Consider the following 25,342-nt stretch of genomic DNA (forward strand, 5'->3'; position numbering starts at 1 on the left):
GAGTTTGGTTTTGTTGATGACCTGACCTGACCTGACCCGACCCGGATGAGTTATGATTTTTTTTTTTAAATAGATTTTCAAGGAGGCTTGGGCTGAAGCGAACATGGCCAAGTCTCGTGGGGGTCCAGGGACAACGCCCCCAGAGAAATTTTTTGGCACTATTTTCCATCAGAAAAAGCGATAGGCAGAAAGTTCGCACAACAAGTGGCCCGAGTGAAACTCATGTAGAGAGTTCGCTCGAGTCTTACTCGAGCGGTAGCTCGAGCAAGAAACGAATAGAGATCTCACTCGAGCGAAGAACGCAGAAAAGTGAAAATCAGGATTTTTGACACTATAAATATGTACTTAATGAATAGTTTAGTACGTCCTAAGTGTTCTAAACAGTGAGATTTTACCTCAAAGTATATTTTGTGATTTTTCAGTATAATAAAATCCTATGCAGCTTTGTTGACGTAGACATGTTGTCGACCCACATTAACTTTGTATTGTATGTTTTGCTTATGTTTGTTTTTGCTTGTTTGTCAATGTTGTGTTTCCCAACGGTCTTCGCTTGAGTGAGGTGGCTATTTTGCCCCTAGCATCAATGATCGGGCATGCAGATTCTTGAAGCCACCATGCAAAAATTCGCAAATAAAAAAGCAACCATCAAAATACAGTTTAACAAACAAAATACAACGCAAAACACAATTGTCAAAAGTATTTGAAAGCTTGTGATTCATGGCAGCATAGCGAGCGTGACATTAGAGACTCACGGCGTTGCCATGGATCTCGAGATGAAAGGATCTATAGATATGGTTGTGGGTTTTGACCAGTTGTTGGAGGTGATGAGACCTATGGTCGTAGCCATGGATCCTTGCATTGAAGGCTACAAGATAGAAATTGGAGGCGATAGGATGAAGAAGAAGAAGAGTAGACAAAGAATAACAAAGAGTGGAGTAGAAGAAGAAAAAATAGATGGGGTGTTAGGTGGGTGAGAGAATTGGAGAGAGAGAGAGAGAGAGAGGTTTTAGGAAGGATATATACTTAGACTAATTTTACATATAACTGTGAAGTACGTAAAACTTGCGTAATCGTTTTGAAAAGAGTGGAGTCCACTATTAAAAAATTAATTTTTTTCATGTGGATCTTATATTTTATTCAATGTTTTCAAAATAATTATACGACGGTTACACAATTTATGATTGTAAATATCTATTCTCATATACTTAAGATGAGCGGATGAGTAAAAAGTTGGATGGGTGGGTATCCTACTCGTACGTGCTCGACTTTTGTAAAAAAATAAGTGTCTACCTGTCCGCCTACCTATTATGCCCGATGAATTGCCCGCCCAATATTCTACGGAGATTGGATGGGTAGATAATATTTTAACTTTTATAATATTTTTATTCTACATTTTATCTCACATTTCTATTTTTTTTTTCTCACTATTTTTTATGGTTACGTAGTAAAAGAGATGGACTAGTTTCGTAGGTTTTTTGTTTCTTTTAAGATATCATGGATAACAGTTCAAAACAAATATTATGGATAAGAGAATTTAAAATAATATAATCAATTTAAAGAGTTTAAATTGTCGAGACGAGTGTATAAAAGGGGCAAAATCTGTCCACATAAAGGGTTCAGTTCTACGAGGCGTAAGAAAATTGTTCTTTAACAGAAACAGGGAAAGGGAAAGCCAGTCTTCAGACACAGACTCCTCACTGCCCTCACTGTACAGTCGAGCTTTGTGTGTGAGCGAGCCTCTCTATACTCTCCACAACCCTTTCTCGCACTTTCTGTCACTCTCCCAAGATTTTCTCCTATTGATTTTCGTTTCAACTTTTCTGGAAAATCGGTTCCCCTCAGACTTCTAATGCCATAAAACTATTTCAGCTCCGGCCATCGCTTTTGCTAATCCGTGTGTGCGAGTGATGTGATAAATTTGTTCCATTTTGATGACCTGATAGCTCTGAGCAAGTTTCGTGTGAAAGCTATCGACGAAGAACGAAGCTGAGAAAACGAGCGCCATGTTTCGCATCGCTAAGCTCTTTCGCTATGCGGAGCTGTGTCTGGCTCTTGTTCTCATCTCTTGGGCCTTCACACGGGTCCCTTTCGCCGTGAAAACCTCCACCGAATACTTCTGGAAGCTCTCCGGCTTTGTCGCCAGCCATGTCTTCATTTTCATGCTCTGCAATGTCATCATCGTCACTCTCATCGCCAAGTCCGGCAGGTTCTCAGGCCAAAACCCGACCGGCCACAGTGACGAGTCCGAACTCTTCGATGAATTCATAAAAATCGTCAGCGGTGGATCCACGGAGCCGCAGCCCGAAACCAGAACTCCGGCTCACGATCAGGACGTAATCGTGTACCATGACAAGCAGATCATCTGCGAGGTAAACCGGACCGCTCGTGAAAACGAAGTTAAAACGGACACGGACTCGGATACGGACATAGTGCGTGTGCATCCGAAAGCGTACCGGAGGACTCAGTCAGAGAAGATAAAGCGGGAGACTCAGGAGAAGTCACCCGGAGAGCTACGGAGATCGGACACGGAGAAATGCGGGAAAGTCACGAGCTCCGATGAGAAGCCACCGGAGAGTCAATACCCAGAGGATGAGCTGAGCAACGAGGAGTTCCAACGCACCATAGATGCCTTCATTGCGAAGCACTGGAAGTCTCATCGCGAAGAGTCTCTTCCCATCGTTCTTCACAACCAGATCCAAGTACCCGTTAGCAATTAGCAGCTCAAATTTTAAATCATAAAAAAAAAAAAAAAAAAACTGTTTTTACAGTTTTACTTACCCCTTCTAAAAATGTCATGTACAGAGTTAATTTCTAGGCTCTGTTTTTCTTTTTCTTGGTGCGTTTATAATTTCTAGCCGAGAAATCATGATAAAGAAACTGTTTCTGCTTGTTTCTGGTTAAATTAATGTTATAATTTGGTTTCCTTAATGTTCTTGTTGCATGTTCCATGAAATTACACTTCAAATCTTCAAACTATCATAAAACATTTTCGAATTACCAATAGCAAAACATTATAACATGAATCCTCAATTGAAATGTTAAACGTTAACACAGAATACTTGACATATTCCTCAACTTAAAAGTGCTAATTAATTTAAATTTTATCAGAAAAGATTAATATTAAATCTTTGTCCGAATTGGTTTAACTGAATCATTCAATTTCAATATACAATTAAAAAGAGTAAACATCTTAAAACGTAGAAATCATCTCTACCGCATAAAAAAACATTAGGCATAGAGACATTATTGTGATAACATGGATCGATCAGATGTGCTGGAACACCCAAAATTAGTTGAAAGGCATGATTGAGGGCGGGATGTCCCACTGGTTAGAAAGAAATAATAGAGTTGTAAAGTAATTGATGGAGTGGGATATTAGCACCAATCATCAAAGAATTATAAGAGAATCATTTTCTAAGTGTACTTTACTTTCACTATCCCCTGAAATCTCTCGTGGGAAAAAGTCGCTTTTAACGCTTCCATATATTGATCATAGATCAGATTCTTAATTAATAATAACTGGGTGTTATGCTGTTCATCTTCCTTTCCCTCTGCCTAACCCTTTTTCTTTCTTCTTTCTTCTTTCTTCCTCTTTTATTTGTTTATTTTTTGTATGTCCTTTTTCGCGTTATCTTTTTGAGGCAGTCATGATTACTTCCTCAATAAATGACAATTTGTAGTGGGCTTTGCATTCTTTTATTTCTATCATCAGAACCCCAAAAACACCCTTTTGCTTTCACTGACCTATGAATGTTCTCCCATGGGACGTAAAATTAACAGAACTGATAACTGCATAGATTATATAAAATAAATTTATAAATTTATATAATTTTATAAAATTTATTTTATATTAAAAATAATTTTACAATTTGATATACTACATTAAACTATATCAATTTGTAGATTTATTTTTATGTCTAAAATATTTTCTTAAAATTATATGCTCTCTCTTATTTGTTTTTTTCTTAATTTCTTGTAAGTAATTTCATTAATTAAATTATAGCCATGTGATGACATAATTTACAATTAATAGGTAGATATTAGAATCAATGATCTCACCTTCCACTTTCTTTACAAGGAGAATCAATACCGGATGAACCAAAATCGATTCATTATCTCATCTACTCGTATCAAATAAGAGAGCCAGTTTATTTATCTATTAATTAAAAGAGAGCCCATTTATTTATTTATTTGTTTTATTCTAGTGTTGGACTTGGAATAGAGCCTAGCTAGGCATGTTTGGAATGAATGTTTAGTGGTGGGTGCCAACAGCCAATGCCTTTTTGTGAAGGGAGTGTATTCTTAAATCTTAGGGTATTCATTGCAGTTTAATGGTTTGCTCTTATTCATAAATACAAGTTTTTAAATATTATGTATTGGGTTGGATAACTTTTCAGCAAAAAATACGCATAATTAATCCCCCTCAAACTTAGCAATTTTGACAATTGCCTCCCACAGCTACAAAATATTAATTGCAAAGTACCCCATTTCCTTCTTAAAAAGCCAAATTATCACTAAGATTTTGAGTCAATTTTCTAAGGAGGTGCATTAATGCAATTTTTGGGTAGTTCATGGGGGTGATTCTCCAAATGGATAGTTTAGGGGAGTGATTACAAACTTGTTAATGAATTTGACATGTCATTGTGGCTTTGTTGCATGAAATCAAATATATAGGAGCCAGCAAAATCAAGTGTGTAATAGAATCTGTGGGCATGTTTCTAGGACTTAGCATGTCTCTTCCCATGGTTTTTTTTGTAGCTTATAAACAATCCATATTAAACAAAAGATTAATGTAACATCAGGTGCTGGCCTGTAGTTTTGATTGAGACAGACTGTGGGTATTAGTCACTATCTCTATCAGTGTTCCTATAATAGCTGTAAATGGAAATTAGAATAAGAAACTCTTTTCACAAACTTTCTGTTATTCCCACCCTTCTAATTATTTTTTGTTCTAAGCTCCTTATATATCCTTCTTATTAACTTTAATATGCCTGTGTTTTATATTATAAGGTCAAATTGAAGTACTAAACTATATCTCCTCCAAATCAATCCCATTAAACTATAGATTAATAAAAAATATCCACCAAAATTTAGGTAAGAACTTTAGAAACTTCATCTACAATTAAGCATATATACCATACATAATACGTATATATAATTGATTTTGATGAACTAATATGCGGTTCTCCATGTTTCAGCTTTTCAGGACATGAATACAGGACCTAAAAAAGGGGGCATCTATTCCTTTAACACAACTCATTTGGATGGAGGGATTTCGCCAGCTTTCAGGATGAATGGACAGAGAATGAATGGTGAAAGCTCACCATTCGCTTGTTTCCCTTTTCTCAAAGGAAATTAAGATCCATCCTAGCTAGCTAGCTCGTACCATTCGATAGAAACTACAGATGAAACCAGTTTTCCTTGTGCCTGAAACTGTGAACATGCATGCGTATCCATTCAATTTGGTATTTGGTGCATGCTCTTATAACCAACAGGCACCAATCATGCAACAAGATAGAGCAAATGGATAAATGAGCTGTGAGCTGACAATTACAGGGTGTGGATACTCATCCACAGCAACATTACAGATCATATTGTTGTGGAGTTTCTGGGAACGGATCATATATAAATTCGAACATAAACATCTTTGCAGTCAAACTCGGTTCAATTCTCGATGTATATTTGATTGACAGGAGAACATTGCCCATTTAATGAAGACCCATTTATATATATATATCGTAGCAATACATAAACCACGTGTCTAGCAGAAAACTCTGGTAGACATTAGGTAATATACGGGCCCCCAGAAGTACAAGAAGGGAAGGCAAAAAAGGAAAAAACACTAGGGTGCTTGGAATGAGCGCAAAGTTCAAAACTTGTTATGAAGGTTTCAGGACAAAACCAGGATACGAGTCATTGGGGGTGTATATATACAGCTTTGTCATCCACTTTAGCATGCTCCCCGTGCATGATTTAGCTTGGATATGCTGCATCTTCAATAGGGTTGCCCCTTGCAGCTTTGCAAACAGTTAAATTAGACCCTGTCAATTTTCCACAATTAGGCTTTGGTGTCATTAATTTCCCTAGTTCCCAGGCCCCAGCACAAGAGTCAACACCGAAGTTGAAGGTTTGTATGGATTCGCAATTATTGATATAGCAAGACATCATGAACTATTTTGGCAAGTTCGAATAGGGAGATAAAGCTATTTTGATATACAGTTATCATACACTTTGATTGAAAAGCAAAGTGGTGGTTGGGGGCATGTCTAGGGGAAGACACTGCGGGTCTGTAGAGGGGATCGAGTTGTCTTGGAAAAGATCATGTGCAGCAATATAGGGGGCTTTATTGGCTTCTCTAGCTGCAATATAGAGCGCCCTTCTCTGTTTTGGCTTTGAGGCCCCTCGCTCTGCAAACTTGCGGGGGCTGGCTGGCTGGCTGGCCATGATCTATTTGGTTCATCCAAATATGTACTAAAATGGCTCTATTATTAGATACACAAAACATCTAATTCCATCTCATCATTATAACTTTTTTAAACTCCCACATAAAATATAATAAACAATTCAACTTTTTCAAATTTAAAAAAAAATATAAAAAAAAATATTTTAATAATATTTTATTCAATTTTCAAAAAAATATTTCATCTTATTTTATCTAAACTGCATAATCAAATGAAGTCTGTTCATACAATAGAGGCTTTTACATCAGAGAAAATTATCGTTCTTTCCTATATACGTTCAGCCAAATAATGATCGAGTAGCTCTAACAAAAGGTCACCAACATAAGGTTTCACAAATTACTAGTTGCCCAATATCACACATTTGTTGTAAAAGAGATGAGCAGCATGAGTTCGCATGGCCTGCCTAACCCTAGTTTGGGTTTACATTATGGTGATGTTTATTCATCAGTTCTTTCATCAGAAGTAAATCGTTTTGCCTCTGATGGGATATTAAGAGTATATCAAATGATCTATAAATACAATAAAATAGTCTATAACTAAACAAATATGATCTGAAAACAATTATATTTACAAATAAACAAGACTTCAACACCAATCAAGTGATCAAGTCAGTGAATGTCTCTAGACTCTAATAAGTTGGTTTATTAGTTTAAGGGGCCCCCAGCTAAGGAGAGGGTAGCTATCAATTACCTTGGGTACGTAGCATGCAACTATGCATGCGGCATCCCTACTTTAATCCCTATTTCTGCAAATAGAATGCTCCTGTTTTAGCTCGGCTTTTGATCATAACGTGTTGAAAATGACAGAACCAGCAATAATAGTGCAGAGCCTAGACACACCAAGTCCAACCATTCGAGCATGTGGGGGGCCACTTCCACTCGTCGACCCTAGAATACAAGTGTTTTTTTTTTTTCCTAATCAGGGTTTCCATTAAAAATAAGAAAACATCTACTTTTATTATAAATAAAATATAATAAATAATTTTTAATTATTTAATATCACATTATAGAATAATTAAAAAATAATAAAAATTAAGATAACAAATAAAATTACTCTCAAAATAAACAGGAATATGGAAAAGGAGATAACCCAACAAAAACTTTACTATAGAAATCGTAACGTGTACAATCAGAATAAATAAAAATAAACGGTTAATGAGTCCGACTCCAGCTCACGTCTCATGATCCTTAACCAAGTCAAGGAAGCTATTGTTAAGGTGGATTTAGATGTTAAATTGAGTTAAATTAAGAAAATAAAATATTATTAGAATATTTATTATTATTATTATTATTTTAAGATTTAAAAAAATTAAATTATTTATTATATTTTGTATTAAAATTTTAAAAATTTAAAATAATAAATTAAAATAAGTTGAGATGAATTTATTTTCTAAAGAAGCCAAAGTTGTAGTTTCGTAATCAACCAATAAATCCGTCGGATGCAGTACTTGTGGTTTTGCATATGAGGAGACATTGTAGTACACTGTTTAGGGAAAAGAATAAATCTTCTTCACACACTACTATGTGAAGAAGCCCCAGCACATCTAACGTGTTGGGGTGAAAAAAAAAAAAATTATGAAGGGTGTGCTGTAGCTTCCGGCTGATGCGTAGCACAGCTCGGCTGGAATGGGGCTCGATGATGACCCAGATCTGAAATTGTAACACTATTCAAGTATTTGATAAAAGAGAAATAATAGTTTTAGTTGAGTGTACATTTAATTATTTAAAAAATAATAATAAATATGAAATTTATATAAAAAATAATAATTTTTTAATAATACATTTTATTATTTTTTTAAATGATTGTATATCATTTGTATACCCTAAAATTATAAATAGCATTAATATTAATATTGATAAAAACACATTAAATTGAGTTGAGATGAGTTAAATTTGTTATGATTAATAGTGAGTTGAGATGATAGAGTGAGTTTTGTGAGGTCACCTAAGATAAGTTTAGATGTATTTGGAAGTTAAGATAAATTTAGATATATTGATAGAAAGTTGAAAAATATTGTAGATCCCATGTGTAAAATGGTTTTGAGTTGAGATGAGTTTAGTGATTTGATAATTAGTGTTTAGATATTAGACTCAACTTAAAATTAGACAGAATTGAATTGACCTTATTTTAGTCTAAGTTCCAAACGGAGCCTAAATGGATCATCAGGTCAATTTTACTATTTAGGCCTCATTTGGATAGTGAGATAAAATAATTTTAGATAAAAGTTAAAACTTAAATAAAATATTATTAGAATATTATTTTTAATATTATTATTATTTTAAATTTTAAAAAAATTGAATTATTTATTATATTTTGTATAAAAAATTAAAAAAAATATAATAATAAAATGAAATGATATAAAATCGAGATTTCTTGGACTAGCGGAGAGGGTGGGCTTAATGGAGTTTATGGACAATACCTATTTCTCTCCAAATTGAAAAAAAAAGAAAAGAAATAGACCTTAATTAATCCAAGTAAGCTATAGTAATTATGAAACAAGCTTAAGTACCCTCCATATTTACGATTTGGAGTAGAGACCAAAACCTTTGGGAGCTATTTCATCAGTCATGGATTCAAATCCGGCCCATATGTAAAATAAGGCCTGGCTCGTTTTACATTCTTAAAATGGATGGCATGAGGCTGGCCCAATCACACTTCGGAACTAACCTTATGATCCGACATGTACTATAAGTCTATATATATGCACCATAATATTAGGACCATAGTTTTAACGAAGCGTCACTTCTATTAGTATTAGAATTTAATTTGTTGTTAATAAGACCCTTTTGCTTCTATAACAAAGCATCACTTTTATTAATCTCTAATTATTTAAAAATAATAATTATTTATCTCTTGAAAACTGTCATATTTTCAAAATTTATCATTTTTAATGATAATATTTTTTTTCCCAAAAATCATATTTTTTTCAAAGTCTAAGATTTTATATTTATAAAAAAAGGTTTGATTATTATAAATAATAGAGAAGAGCACGAGAGTGGATATGAGCAAGAGAGAATAGAAATGCAAGAGGAAATCCCAAATAGAGTATATATATACACATTGAATTTTTATAAAGGGAAATATTCTAGTTACAAAAAGGATTACACAAAAGCAATTCTATAAAGTGACGTGGCTTGTTGTGGTTCGTATGATTATAAAGTTACTTTTATTGTAAAGTAGATCTAATAGATCAGATGAAATTACGACAATTTATAAAATTATTTTTATATAATTTATTTGTAGATGTTGCAGTACTCTTTCATATATAGTTCCATCTATTTTCAAAATACGATTGTGATAATAAAAGTGGGAAATGAAAATCTCAAACATTTCATTGGTGTCCCTATTGTGTTGAATGTGAAAGTAACATCGTTATATTCAATAATCACTTCAATATTACTATATATATCTTTTTATGACTTCTTTATCCATTTATAATATTTTTCAAATGGCAAACCATCTCTTCAAACAATAATAATGCTTAACATACAAAACATCTGTATAAAAAAAAAAATTCTATTTGCAAACCCATATTTTGACGCGCCAACACATGTCAATGATGTGGAGGATATAGAAACATTTGATCAATTAATGAATAGAATTTTGACTTTTTTATAATTAAAAGAGATTTTATTTTACAACAAATGTTATATTGACACATCAAACTTTCAAGTAGCATAAATCAGGAGATCATAAGAGATTAAGTTCACATGAAAATAGGGATAAGCACTCAAAATCAGAGATCATAAGAGATTAAGGTGCATCAACGATTCAATTCCAAAATCCACACCTAAAATCCAAATAAATATGGCAACTTTTTTTTTTTTTTTTGGAAATAAAATATGGAAACATTTCAGAATTCAAAATTCAACAAAGTTTTCAAATATGCGACCTTATCAATTCCACGCGACGAAAAGACGTAAAACCCCTCCTAACTTAACCCCAACCCGTATCCACGATGGTACTCTCAGTACCGATCACAACTGCCCACGTATTGTGCCTGGCTGCATCGCAAGGCCCAGATATGAGATATAGCTCATTGTACAAATCCGTCATTTCCGGAAAACCTTATGCCCATTTCGTCCATCTTGTAATCTGTATAAAAGTCTATTCCTTCCCTCTAATTTTCCAGTTTTTCCGACGGTTCCCATTACCCCCTGCTCTGTTCTCCATTCTCCGGAGCGCAAAAATCCCGAACAGAGAAAATGGAGCGAGCACGAACCAGACCCGAGTCCGAGTATCTTCTCGGCCTATCGGCACACTCCCTGAGCCTCCGAGACCTAGCCATCTCCCGACTCTACGCCCTACGAGCCCGCAAATCCGACCCGAGATTAACCCCCTTCGCTAACCAGATTCTAGCCGTTGCTGAGGTTCTACATGCCGCAGACAGCCGGCTCCACAACCGCCATCTCGACTACTTTTCTATCCTCCAAACCCGCCGTTCAGGCTCCGCTGACCTCAACCGCATTCGGAGCCAGTTCGAGAAGCTCGTGGCCGTCCTTAATCCGGGGGTAAACAAGTTACCCTTCTCCGACGTGGCCTTCGGCCTCGTCCGGGAAGCATGGGCCGTGCTCTCCGACCCGGAAAAGAGAACCCTGTACGAGAACGAAATCGGTGAGCTGGAAAATAGCGTCGAGAACAAGGAGAAGAACGGGAACGAGAGCCAGAGTACGGACACATTCTGGACCGTCTGTCCGTATTGTTACTACCTGTACGAGTACGGCAAGGTTTTCGAGGAATTTTGCCTTAGGTGCCAGAACTGTAGGAGGGCGTTTCATGGGGTGGCAGTAAATGCGCCACCAAAGAGTGAGTTAGTGGAAGGGACGAGGAAAGATGGATACTACTTTTGCTGGGCCTGTTTTCCTCTGGGGTATAACAAAGGAGCAGAGAGCAGTACCACTGGGGTGGAAGTGAAGAATGTGGGTCAGGGGAGGGCGGGAATTGGTGACGGAAGAGTAACGAGGAAGGTGAAGACTAAGGCGGGGCGGATTCGGATTCGGATGAACACCAAGACTGTGGCGAGGAACACCAAGAAGATTATGGGGAGTGGGATGAGGTGTAGGAGGAATGGAATGGGAGGAATGGATTGGACTTCGGAGAGTGGAGAGGCAAGTGAGGGTGGAACTGGTGAGGGTGGATTGGAGTTCTTTGAAGGGAAAGATGATGTCTTTGTTAGTATAGTGGGTACTCCGTGATGATTGATGAAGGGAATCGGAAAGTCTGAGGGTCTCAATAGGGTTGGGGTAAAGGAAGTTCCTTTTTGTGTATCTAATATTGCATGGCTCTGCCAGTAGTGCAGAACAGGGGATTTTGTGTTTGGGGTTGCCTCTTTAGTCGAAAAATGAAGGTCAACTGTACAGGTGCTTTTTTTGACAAAGTTTGCTTTGGTCTTATCCTTCTAAACTTTGGTATAGTCTTCAAAATGAAAAAGTTGGAGGAATTTCTGTTTGGACTAAGATTTCTGAAGACTGTAGTAGTTCTCAGTGATCAACTTCTTTGTATGTTTACCTTTATTATTTGTTTGTTTGCTTTTCTTTCTTTTGCGAGCTTGTTGCCTTGATCAACTACATGCCTTTATATGCCCGTTTGCAGCTGGGATGAGTGAATGTAATAATAGGTTGCTAGTTTCAGCCATGTAGAGGAATGTAATTGTTGGGAATGTTGTCTTATGACTGATGAGTACTGAAGCTCGAATTCATGTGGTTTTACATATGGGTTGCTTTTGTGAATAGGTCCAACCCTGTTGTTGAGCAACCTTTGTGGTGAATGTTGTCGAACAATCTACTCAAGAGGTTCTGCAAAAACAAAATAGATATCAGTCTGACTCTCCTCGTGAACATTGCAGTTAAATTCCAAGAGATTTACTTCTATAAATTTAGTTGAAGGGGAACCTATATAATCTGATGCAAGAACGAACGCATCCAAGGACTGATCGCTGCACTTGGAAAAAGTTGAGACTCTGATTTAGTCACAGAAATTTCTCCTACACCTTTTCAAGAAAAGCAGCATAGACACGGCCAACCTGGGTATATATTATAACGTTTTTCTCATGTTCCTATTCCCGAAGGCACTTGCTTCCACTCTATTCCGTTGTTGGTTGTTGTGTTGGGATTCTTTTTGTAGAGCTTGGTTTTGTTTGTACGCGGCCGTGTTTAATAACCCGATCAGACACAACTCGTTATGGTTTTTGGTGGATTTCTAATAAAGATTGGACCATCAAATGCAGGGTTGGGCCTCGCCCCGGAGAAAAGATCTTGACCCCGTTTTAGCTCTTGAATTGATCCGACCCAACCCGTTAATTAGGCTTTACCTCCTAATTAGGGTTTATTATATATATGGTATTATTTCCGTACGGCTGCCTTGCCGCACTGTTTATTTGACTGTCATCTCAAATAAAATCTTTTGTATCTTCATAGATGTAAGTATATTGTCGAATCACGTAAAACTTTATGTTATGTGTGATTTCGTTTTTATTTACTTTTTTTTCCTATCGATCCTAATATGTTAAGCTTGTCAAATATGATGAGGAGGGTTTAAAGTATTTAATAGTATCCATATAAGATTTTCGAGCGCTGTGGACCCCACATGAGTGTTAAATATGGATGATGCTACATACTAATGTGTATTTTTTTATTTTTTGTTTTTTTTTCAAACATTTTCCTTAACCGTTAAATGAGAAAAAAAAAAACCCAAATCGGGACAAACACTCGGTGAACTTCATTTGTGGGAGTAGTGTTTTCCGTTAAATATAGTATCTATCTCTCTGCATTGGATAATCCAATTGGAATAATTGGTATCTGGAAGGTGCAGTCTAGTCTAGTCGGATACCCTTCCTCCATGCCAAAAAGGTATGTAGACTACCAGCCAGCCTGATTTCATCATGTAAAACTTTCGAGTTGCTTCTGTTGTTTTTCTATTCAGCACAGAATCAGTTTGCTGAATACATGGGATTTCAAATGAACTTTAGAAGCCTGTCGAAGGGGATGATTTCATTCCATGACACTATCTCTATCTGTGGAATTTCACTTTACATCTTTTGAAAGAAACGTATTCTGCTTTTGCAGAGCATTAATATCAGTCATTAGATTCTCTTGGCACTCCAAATCTCGAGAAAATAGAACAATAAAGGGGGGATGTTTCGGTTTTCACTTGGCCACTTTCATGAAAAATGGGATCACAAGTTAAAGCATACAATCAACCTGCGTGTTAAATCATTATGTTTGTCTTTGGTACTCAAATCTCCCCTGCTTAATTGCAAATATATACCACGCGGTATCCCTTATTTAATTTGCTTTTAATGCGACCGCATATATTTCGATTAGCATATCATCCTCCCTCAATCTCTCTTCCTCTACACAACATTTTAATCAAAGCCAAGATCTGATCCTTCTCACACCATGGCTTTACTGCGACAGGTAGCTTTCACTCCTTGTCTGTTTATGTGTGCATCATGTCTTGTTTGGTTTCTCTATTCTGTCAGCTAATGATCTTATATTTGTTTGCTCGTGTAGTTAGAACATGAAATGCAACAATTTCGAAGTAATTACGTGTCGGGGACATATACAATACAAAATAGCTTCTCTCGAGGAGGAATCACCACCGATACCACCAACCTTAGATCATTATTCAAACCCAAATCAAAAGCTGAGACCAAACAACTTAATGCCAAGAAACACAGCGAGGCAGAGAGAAGACGTAGGAAACGAATCAATGATCAATATCGCACTCTTCGCAGTGTCCTCCCAAACTTGATCAAAGTAAGTAATGCAGATCAATAGAAATGGTACCATCTGTGTGTGTTCATGAACTTGTTTTCTTCGTTGAAAAACATGTAATGAAATCGATATCTCTTATCTTAATTAACAATGAATCCCACAAATAGATGGACAAGGCAACGGTGCTTGCCGAGACGGTCAGGCAGGTGAGGGAGCTGAGGAAGACAGTTTCGGATTTGGAAGCAGTATGTCATGGTAGCAACAAGGATTGCGTGTTTCCAAGTGGGGTTGACAAGCTGAGTTTAGAACGCTGCGAGGATGACAAGGGGGTGGTAAAGGTCACGTTCAGCTGCGAGGATAGGACGGGATTAATGTCAGCAGTGGCGAGGCAACTGAGGGCAGTGAAAGGGAGGTTGGTGAGGTCTAAGATGGTGACAGTGGGAGGAAGGACCAAGGTTGTGCTGTGGTTGCAAGGGCTGGAAGGTGGAAATGAAGGGATGGTAATGGTAAGGAGAGCTTTGAACGAGGTGATAGACAAGCCAATTTTGCCAGGGATCATGAAGATGCGATGGCGGACTCGACGATGGTAATAAATTTGTGGTCTTTATGAGACGGGATATCATTGTAATTATGTTGAATCTATTGTACAAATTATAGAATTGAGAAAATAATGATGGTTAAGAATATAGGTTTGGCGACATGGAAATATTTCTTGGTTTATCGTAAACACTATACACTTTCTTTTTGTAGTATGAACAATATTACCTTCAATTTATGCATGAATTTGAAGACTTGGCTAACCAAAGAGACAACAAAGATGGTCCGTCACTCGAAATTGATGGGAAATTCAAACCCAAAGGAGTTCTGCTACATACAATCACTTTTGTGTATTCCTTATACATTCCATTGATGTGATTCGTCAAACCAGTTATTTTATATTAAAAAAAAGTAATGCGGCCAATGACATTATTGAATTGTACAAAGAATATGTAAAAGTGACTGCACATAAAATTTTCGAACTCAAAAAGGCCGTACCGTACATGCAATACCGTAATAGATGATTGTTCAGGGATTGCAAGGTGGGAAGGATTGGGCTTTTAGCGACGATTCTTGAGAAAAATAGTTCAAGGATGGAAACTGGACAATGTAGATTGGCTTCATGCTAGTTTACTTCTATAAAGGGAAATTAATATATTGTGCCACATCATTTATTTTTATCCGCCTTAATAGTTAGAATTGAACGGGATATTATTTGTTAGAAAAAAGAAAAAAGAAAAATCAACCGAATATTCAATTGTGATAAGGTGAAATGTGCATGCCTGAGCCTGCTTATAACAATCCCTGATGCCATATAGATTTCATTTACTATGTACTATTAATTGGAGGCATTATATCGACCACCACAGTTAGATAGAAACATTATTAAATTGATTTGGTCAAATTTTAAGAGGCGACAACTCTCAAAACTTGTTTCATAACTATTAAGGCCTCTGTCATCATTCCCTCAACTTAGCATTCATGGTCCAGCACACATGGAAATATTCAGCACGTACAAGGAGGAATATTCGAGAGTCTGTCCATAACAGATTGTTAGCTAGGTGTTACAATATGATTGGCCAAAGGCCTGCAGTTTGTTATTGTATTACGCCTATATAAGAGGCAAATAGTCTGTATAAGGAATACAACAATAAGAAATATTTCTATCCTTTCTCTGTGGCATTTATACAAACAGTTATAGTACCTCTCTGTTTCACTTGATTCAACATGGTATCAAGAGCCATTTCGACTCAAGTCTGAATCCATGGCAGAGTCTGACAAAACCAACCCTCCCACCACCATCTCCTCCTCCTCCATTATCACTTCCGCCTCTCATTTGGTCACAGTCAAGCTTACCATAGAAAACTATCTTTTATGGAAAGCACAAACTGTTCCATTTCTTAAGGGTCATAAACTCTTTGGCCATGTTGATGGATCCTTACTGATCCCCCCTACCACCATTTGTGGCGAAATTAATCCCGCTCATTCTCAGTGGGTGCTACAAGATCAATTGATCATTTCAGCTATAAACTCCTCCCTATTTGAGTCTGTTTTAGCGCAGGTCTTGGATTGTAAGACCTCGCGTGATGTCTGGACCACTCTAGAAAATTTATTTAGTGCTCAGTCCACTGCTCATGCTATGCACACTCGATTTCAACTTGCGACTCTACGGAAGGGCTCTGAGTCCATCTCCAAGTATTTCACTAAGGCTAAAAACCTCTCTTCATCTCTTGGAGCGGCTGGTCATCCCTTAACTGACCAAGAATTTTCTATTTATCTCTTGGCGGGACTAGGGACTGACTATGAGTCTCTTGTTACCTCTCTCACCACCAGACCCGATCCTCTTTCCCCTCACCAACTATACAGTTTTCTCTTAAATCATGAATCTCGTCTCTCTCATCAAACTAAGTCTATACTTTCTGGCACCAATCTTGCAGCTCATAATACTACTGTTCGTCCCCCTTCCACATCCCCTTCAACCAGTGGCCGAAATCCCTTTCGTGGAGGACAACGTGGTCACGACAGAGGTAGATCTCGCCCTCCTTTGAACTACTTCACCAATCGGTCCCCCACGGTGTGTCAAGTTTGCCGTAAATCAGGTCATTCAGCTGATTCCTGCTACCATCGATTTGACTATTCGTATCAAACTCCAGCCCCGTCTTCCATGGCTGCTAACTTCACGGCGATACCAGCTACTTCACCACCTACCTCGACTTGGTTTCCAGATATAGCAGCCACACACCATTTCACCTCTGAATTTTCTAATCTCAATCTTGGTTCTCTGCCTTATCAGGGATCTGACACAGTTAGTATTGGAGATGGCAGTTCTCTTCCTATTCAACATCAAGGCTCGGCTCAGCTCAACACTTCCTCTAGCAATTTTCTTTTACACAATTTACTTCATGTTCCTTGAATCTGTCGTAACCTTCTCTCCGGTCGGCAATTTTGTCATGATAATCTTGTCTTTTTTGAATTTTACCATAATTGTTTATTTGTGAAGGATTCTCGTTCCCGGGCTGTTCTTCTTCAGGGAGCTGTTGAAGACGGTTTGTATGTCCTTCCTGCTGCTGCCAAGGCCAACGTTTCATCCATTCCCTCTCCTTAGGCTCACATTGGTGTTCGGACCTCCCCTTATCTTTGGCATCTTCACATGGGACACCCGTCTTCTCGACTCACTGCCTTTACTCTTCGGCACTTCAATCTGCCATCTACAGGTCATCGGTTCTCTAATTGTTCAGCCTGTCATCAGGCCAAGGCCCATACCTTACCTTATCCTAGTTCCCCTTCCTGATCCAAGAAACCATGTAGTTTTGCTATTTCTTGATGTATGGGGTCTGGCCCTGATATTATCCACCAATGGCAGTCGTTATTATCTTTAAGTTTTAGATGATTTTTCCAAGTACCTCTGGCTTTTTCAATGCAATCTAAATCTAATGTGGCTACTTTAATTCTGGCATTTTTACGCTTTGTTCATAATACTTTCTCTACAAATATCATTTCCGTTCAATCCGATTAGGGTGGGGAATTCCGCCCTCTTCGTTCCATATTTCAACAATTTGGCATCACACATCGCATTACTTGTCCTCACTCTCATCCTCAAAATGGGAGCATTGAACGCCGTCATTGACATATAGTTGAGACGGGTCTTTCACTTTTGGCCCATGCCTCCATGCCTCAAAAATATTGGGCCGAAGCCTTTCAAACGGCTACTTTTTTAATTAATCGAATGCCCACTCCCATTCTTAATCACAAATTTCCTTATGAAACTTTGATGGGCTGTACACCCGATTACAAATTTCTTCGTGTCTTTGGGTCCACTTGTTGGCCTAATCTTCGTCCATACAATAAACACAAACTAGACTTTAGGTCTTTACCTTGTGTCTTCATGGGCTACAGCCCAGATCATAAAGGGTATCTTTGTCTTCATTTACCAACGGGCCGGACCTACATCTCAAGGGATGTAACTTTCAATGAAACTCTTTTTCCCTTTGAAAAACAACCCAGCTCTACTTCTCAATCTCATTCTTCCTCTACTGGCATCGTTCCTCTCTCCTTGGTCTCACCCACTACTCCTTTAGGCCCATTACCTCCAAGCTCAAGCCCACAATCACCTTTAAGCTCGTCCATTCCGTCCACTATTTTGCCTAGGGCTACATCTGATACTTCATCCTCATCCTCCAGCCGTCTCACTCCCCTGCACGCCGAGACCTCCACATCTCATGAATCTCCTCCTAATCCACCTCCTCCACTTCCTACTCATCCCATGAAAACACGATCCCAAGCCAACATACATCGCCCTCGCGTCTTCCATGATGGAACCGTCCCTTGGCCTCCCCCAAAACCCACGGCCTCTCTCTCCACCGTGTCTTCTACTTCCATACCAGAGGAGCCATCCTCATTTTCTGAAGCTGCGAAACATTCCGAATGGCGCTCAGCCATGAACCAAGAGTTTCATGCCCTTCTCTCCAACCATACCTGGGATTTGGTTCCACCCTCGCCTCAGTTCAATATTCTGGGATCCAAATGGATCCTCAAAACCAAACGTCGGGCCGATGGGTCCCTTGAACGCCGGAAGGCACGTCTTGTGGCCAAGGGGTACCATCAACAGCCAGGCGTGGACTTCTCTGAAACCTTTAGCTCGGTCATAAAACCAGTAACCATTTGTCTACTCCTTTCCATTGTAGTTACTTCCCGGTGGTCTCTCAGGCAGTTGGACATCCAAAATGCCTTCCTACACGGCAACCTCAAAGAGACGGTTTACATGCGTCAACCACCCGGGTTCGTCAATCCGGATCATCCCTCCTATGTCTGCAAACTGCGTAAGTCCATTTACGGTTTGAAACAAGCTCCTCGAACCTGGTTTGCAAAGTTGTCTGACTGTCTTCTTACCTTGGGTTTTCAATGTTCTCGATCTGATGCATCTTTGTTTATTCATAAAACTACTTCTGCATGTATTTATGTGTTGATTTATGTGGACGATATAATCGTCACTGGTTCTAACTCCAGTTTGATTTATGAGTTTATTTCCACTTTAAGCAATCATTTTCCAGTTAAGGATTTAGGCACTTTACATTATTTCCTAGGTATTGAAGTCACTCATTCATCCTCTGGTTTGCACTTATCTCAGTCAAAATACGTCACCGATCTCTTGGTTCGCACTAATATGCACCAGTCCAAACCAGTGTCCACTCCTATGTCCTCCTCCACTAAACTTTCAGCTGTTGAGGGGTGCTCGTTTGAAGATCCTCATCTCTATCGGAGTGTGGTTGGAAGCTTACAATATTTAGCTTTTACCAGACCCGATATCTCGTTTGCTGTAAACCGAGTCTGTCAATATATTCACTATCCTCGGCTGCCTCACTGGCAAGCCGTAAAACGCATACTGCGTTACTTAAACAACACCAAGTCTTTAGGCCTCACCTTCTCCCCATCCTCTTCCTTTACACTCTCTGCCTTCTCTGATCCCGACTGGGCTGGATGCCCTGATAATCGTAGATCAACAGTAGGATTTTGTGTTTATTTTGGTAAGCATCTCATTTCATGGGGATCAAAGAAGCAAGCCACCATTGCTCGGTCCTCAACCGAGGCTGAGTATAAAACAGTGGCTAATACCACTTGTGAGCTTCTGTGGATTCAATTTTTGTTAAAAGAACTTGGAATTTCTCTTCTTCATCCCCCCACTCTTTGGTGTGACAATATGGGGGCAACTTATCTTACTATAAATCCTGTTTTCCACTCACGAATGAAATATGTTGAACTTGATTATTACTTTGTCCGTGATAGAGTGGCAGCAAAGTCATTGCAGGTGTCTTTCATCTCCAGCAAAGACCAAATAGCAGATATACTCACCAAGCCCTTATCATCAGCACGGTTTCTTCTACTTCGATCAAGCCTCACTGTTGACTCAGTGCCGCTTGACTCGCGGGAGGATATTAAGGCCTCTATCATCACTCCCTCAACTTAGCATTCATGGTCCAGCACACATGGAAATATTCAGCACGTACAAGGAGGAATATTCGAGAGTCTGTCCATAACAGATTGTTAGCTAGGTGTTACAATATGATTGGCCAATGGCCTGCAGTTTGTTATTGTATTACGCCTATATAAGAGGCAAATAGTCTGTATAAGGAATACAACAATAAGAAATATTTCTGTCCTTTCTCTATGGCATTTATACAAACAGTTATAGTACCTCTCTGTTTCACTTGATTCAACAATAACACATTGATTTCCACGACAGATTGGTTCTGTCAAGATATCCTCTTGAGTTGGGTAGGTAGGTTGGAATTTTACAGGGTTCCGAGTCTTGTTGAGAAGGTGAACTAACCAGAATTTCTGCTACACGTCCCCAACTACATCTCATCAAACATTTGGAACCCTTCAACACACCCACACTATAAATACCAATTAAGATTTGCATCCGTTTCAACTCAAACACACATACACAAGTTCCCAATACATTGAGGAAGAACTCTCTCTCATCTCTAGAAATGGCTGGTTCCAGGCATGTTTTCATGTTGTCTTTGATTGTCACATTGTCGTTGTCAAGCATTGATATGAGCTTGGCAGCTCGTCATCTTTTGGTCACACCTCCGGCAGCTGCACCCCCAGCGCTGCCTACAATCCCATCTCTTCCCAAGGCTACACTGCCTCCTCTGCCCTCTGTGCCAACACTGCCTAAAACCACGTTGCCACCGCTGCCATCTTCCCCTTTGCCAACACTTCCAACCCAACCCTCATTGCCACCATTGCCTTCAAACCCAATGCCAACTCTACCAAATCCAACTATGCCAACCACTCCCAAGATGACTCTACCTCCTCTTCCTTCCAGTACTCCATTGCCCACCATCCCAACTACAATCCCATCGATTCCTACCATTCCAATAACGATTCCAACAATTCCTTTCTTCTCCCCACCACCATCAAAGTGAAGTACCCGTAGTCTTTGAAACGCCATGGGAGCATTCTCTTTCTCCTACTGATCCAGTTTTTGGAGATTTCTGTGTCTGCCCCACTATATGAAGCGTTTCTGGATCAGTGTGTTGGAGCCTGCCTTGGCTCTCTCTCTATATATATACTGCTGTTTTACGTGTTTGAATATTGCGTTGTTGTACGTGTCATATGAGAGACATTATTATTTAGTCATTTTAGAGTCAGATTTTTATTGTCATTGATGTATTTGTCCTTACGAATAAGATTTCTTATTTTCTTATTTAACGATCGATGAGGCTATGTGTTTTATACTAACCACTGACGCTTTTCCTATAGCAAATGAAAGAGAGGTTAAGGACCGCATATAAACCACAAAAGATAAAAAATGTATAATCTAATCGGTGTAAGGCCATATTAACAGTCCATCCATATGAAACCGATCATGATGAAGCAAAGATAATGTTAGCAGTTCAGATTCTGAAGGTAACAACATGACAAATTAAAGATACCACTGCGATATTGCTAAAACTAGCTACTTTTTGGAAAATGAAAATATCTTTAAGATGATCAGGTCATGAAGACTTCACTGGGCTTCATCGCTTGGAAAATAACTCATTAATGGCGAAGCGAATGCTCATGTGTATCATTTCCATATCCCCTCTCGTTTTGATTTTTTTCTTTGGTCCAAATAATTAACTGATGTCAAAGAGAGATGTAGTATTAACTTTTCTAGAAAGTAAGCAAGTTAATTATGATAATATCCTCACCTAATCGCTGCACTTCCGCTTGAGTACCCTACCTATTAATTATGCATGCATGTATATTTGTAATTGTATATAGACATACACTGGTGGATATGTTAAAAAAAAGGCATCAATTTATCAAAAGACTGGTGGCTTTTCAGGGCTGTAGATGAATCATCCGCTTGATACTCGCTTGATTAAATTCGAATTGAACTCAACTTGTGAGTGAAAAAAAAGCTCGTTTGTAAAAGTAGAAATCTGTTCGATTAATAAATGACACATATCCGACAAAACTCGACTTAACTAAAGCTCGTTAAGGCCCATGCATGCACTCATTTATGTCCGACTCGATTTGTTAGCTCAACTAGATTAAAGCTTGTTTATACATCGATAAATGTGTGTGCATGTGTGTCTATATATATATATATATTAGTTATAAATAATATAAGTATCACACATTTTATAACTAAATACTATGTAGTCAATTGCGTAATGTTTTTGAATGGTATGTAAGCACCTTTGTAAATTGTAATCCACGTGGAAAAGATCAAGAATAAAATAATATGAAAATATTTTTAAAAATACAAATCATATAAAGAAATAAAATCATTAAAAAAATAAAAAATAATTCAAACCTACTAATTCATTTTTTAAAAATTATATTTACAAATTAAGAAAAAAAAGCAAAGTTCTTAGATTTTTAAAATAGAAAAATCTAAAGAAAAAAGTGACCAGGTTTGATAATACAACTATTCTCAGATATTTTCAAACTGCTTTACTAACTATTTATTATTAATTTTACAGATGATCTGAATTACTCTTAATATTCAAATGCACCATTAGTAGTCATTTAACAGCCCAGACTCTACTTGATGAACAATCCAAGCATCGGTACGGGCAACGCAAGTATGGCTGGTGGTTCCATTTTGGGCGGCCGCTCAATCAACTTATATAAGCTATTTATCAACCATTTTAAATCATATATATTTGATATGTGGAATGCCACGTGGATGTTAGATTTTCATTAAATTATTTAACAAAAATATGATAAATGTTCTTTTTTTTAAGAAAAAAAAATATGTCGGGAACCTCTCCAAGGCAGGGCTGTTCAGACCCACCCTGCAGAGAAAATTCTGGTCCCGTGCACTGTACCATCAAAATTTTTCCTACACGAAATTAGTTAAATCGCTGGCTTTTCACGAGAGTGTATAGCCCCAAAGGAGGATTGTTTGCACCTACGAAGTAATGAACTTTTGTGATACCCCATATGATATGGATAATGATTGGTGGTGTATGAGATCCCACATTATTTGGGAAGAAAAAATTCTTACTCTTCATAAGATTCTAATGAGACTCCAATTGTATAATTGACTAGTCTTTTTAGAATATAGACCATGTAGTTTGGGCCTTCCATTGAGGTGTTACAACTTTGGACATTGAAGGAAGTGATACTCCAAGACCAAGGCTTTCACCATTTGGACCAACCCCTGGGGTTAAAAAAAAAGAGATAAATGTTCTTATTGACAATATATAATTATAAACTTCAGGAGCTATATGTAATTGAGTTTTGCTACATAACTTTCACCACACTCCATACTTCACATTTTTTTTAAATTTTTAATTTTTTTTTTGAATTTACTCTTTTTAAATTATTTCAAATTTTATATTCATATTCATATAATAAATATTTAATAAAATAAAAAAATAATATGAATTGTAGAGTGTTAGGAGGTTGGAAAGATTTTTTGTATGTAATTAGGACATTTGGGTCAACCTTAAGTACACTTCTAATATCTAAATAAAATAAGTTAAACGGGCAATAATATCACGTAGTTCTATCTAAAAGTTTGACTAATATGCATTTGGGCTTGTACCTAATTCCAGCTAACATGATGTAATTAATTAATTTGTTATGTAACTTAACGTTTTAATCAAGTAAGATTGCATCAGAATAAAGCAAATTGGTTTGTGACGTTACTTCTCGACGCTGCTGTTTTGCATGCAGTCTTGGCCACCCAATTCAGGCCACCATATATGTGTTTTGTTGGTAATGAACCAACTGTATTCTATTCAACCACATAAAAAAATTGGATAGCCTGCTTTATGTTATAGGCGACTTCAACTACATTACAACCTACATTAATAAGAGTACTCTGTCCCAAGCCAACAAGTAATTGTCAAATCATAGGTTGCACAACTGAGCTATCTTCTCGACCCCAATACGCGTACTTTTCTAGCAAAATTGCAATGTTTCGATGAGTCGTAACCATGTCGGCCTGTTTTTCTTGAGGCTTCTAAGTGGGTGACAAGACTTGTCAGCTTTCTAGTTAGCAGTTTTTTTATATAACCTACAATTGGTCTCGGTTTGGAAGGTGAGCGAACGATTCTTTCCGGCCACTTCCTACAACCACATCCCATCAAACTCACATTATTTTATTTCTTTTCTATTCCTCAAGACCCCTCACAATTTGAACTCTATAAATACTACCGGGTGCATGTTCTCTTCAATCAACACAACTAGCCGGCCAATACCAGAAGCGAAAAAAAAAAAAAAAACCCGCTCCAAAAACATTCTTCTCCTAGCGTTTAAACCATGGCTTTTTCTCAGTCTTGTTTCATTCTGTCTATGATCATGGCATTGCTATTCTCAAGCGCCGAAATGAGTCTTGCAGCTCGTCATCTTTTGGATACACCAGCTGCTCCACCCCCAGCGTTGACACTGCCTCCAATCCCATCTCTGCCAAAGGCGACCTTGCCTCCACTGCCCTCTGTGCCATCGCTGCCTAAAGCCACGTTGCCACCACTACCTAGCATGCCATTGCCTACTTTGCCGACTCAACCTACTCTTCCAAAGCCCACATTGCCACCATTGCCCACAAACCCATTGCCAACCCAACCAACTCTTCCAAAGTCCACATTGCCACCGCTCCCAAGCACCCAACTCCCAACACTGCCAACAATGCCTACCGTCCCCAAGGTTGCACTACCTCCGTTGCCAACTATTCCACTGCCCACCATTCCAACCACAATCCCTTCCAACATTCCAACGACAATCCCAACAATTCCTTTCCTTTCCCCACCACCATCAAACTAGACTCTGGACCTTGAGATGCCACACTGTCATTCTTCGTTCGTATGTTTCTTTGCTCGGCCAGTTGTTATGCTATTCTCGATAATGTTAGAACCTACCCCTTGTTCTTGTGTTGAGAGTACTTTTCACAATCTTGAGGGGTTCAGTTGTATTTGTGTGTATAAGAGAATATGATGTTTAATTTCTGTAGCTTTCAAGTTATTCTTTGGTTATCTCAGAAGCACTTGTGAGTGCTATTATATTGTAATCGTCCTTATGACTATTGATTAATACACGATATCTTTTTTGTTTTGTTAGTCTCAGATCTCACTAGCATCTCGTGGAATTTATGCTCTCCTCTCCTTCCTCTAATAATCGATTCCC

General features: G+C 38.1%; 5 protein-coding genes across 5 annotated transcripts; all 5 read left to right on the forward strand.

The window, feature by feature from the left end:
• The first annotated feature begins 2,003 nt into the window (after window positions 1-2,003).
• On the forward strand, window positions 2,004-2,717 carry LOC108991246. The gene has a single exon (XM_018965424.1). It carries the CDS (start codon window positions 2,004-2,006, stop codon window positions 2,715-2,717), a length of 714 nt encoding a protein of 237 aa, XP_018820969.1.
• Window positions 2,718-10,666: 7,949 nt separating this feature from the next.
• Window positions 10,667-11,656, forward strand: LOC108991252. Its single transcript, XM_018965428.2, has one exon. The coding sequence runs from the start codon at window positions 10,667-10,669 to the stop codon at window positions 11,654-11,656; it is 990 nt and encodes a 329-aa protein (XP_018820973.1).
• Window positions 11,657-13,858: 2,202 nt separating this feature from the next.
• LOC108991245 (transcription factor bHLH131-like) lies at window positions 13,859-14,867 on the forward strand. The gene is made up of 3 exons (XM_018965423.2): window positions 13,859-13,876; window positions 13,973-14,218; window positions 14,344-14,867. The coding sequence occupies exons 1-3, from the start codon at window positions 13,859-13,861 to the stop codon at window positions 14,764-14,766; spliced, it is 687 nt and encodes a 228-aa protein (XP_018820968.1). The 3' UTR covers window positions 14,767-14,867.
• A 5,779-nt stretch (window positions 14,868-20,646) lies between these two features.
• Window positions 20,647-21,433, forward strand: LOC108991231 (proline-rich receptor-like protein kinase PERK2). The gene has a single exon (XM_018965409.2). It carries the CDS (start codon window positions 20,704-20,706, stop codon window positions 21,142-21,144), a length of 441 nt encoding a protein of 146 aa, XP_018820954.1. The 5' UTR covers window positions 20,647-20,703; the 3' UTR covers window positions 21,145-21,433.
• A 2,967-nt stretch (window positions 21,434-24,400) lies between these two features.
• On the forward strand, window positions 24,401-25,275 carry LOC108991230 (protein PELPK1-like). The gene has a single exon (XM_018965408.2). The coding sequence runs from the start codon at window positions 24,482-24,484 to the stop codon at window positions 24,980-24,982; it is 501 nt and encodes a 166-aa protein (XP_018820953.1). The 5' UTR covers window positions 24,401-24,481; the 3' UTR covers window positions 24,983-25,275.
• The last annotated feature ends 67 nt before the right edge of the window (window positions 25,276-25,342 follow it).

The sequence above is a fragment of the Juglans regia genome, chromosome 7 (genome assembly GCF_001411555.2).
Source record: "Juglans regia cultivar Chandler chromosome 7, Walnut 2.0, whole genome shotgun sequence".
Taxonomy (NCBI): Eukaryota; Viridiplantae; Streptophyta; class Magnoliopsida; order Fagales; family Juglandaceae; genus Juglans; species Juglans regia.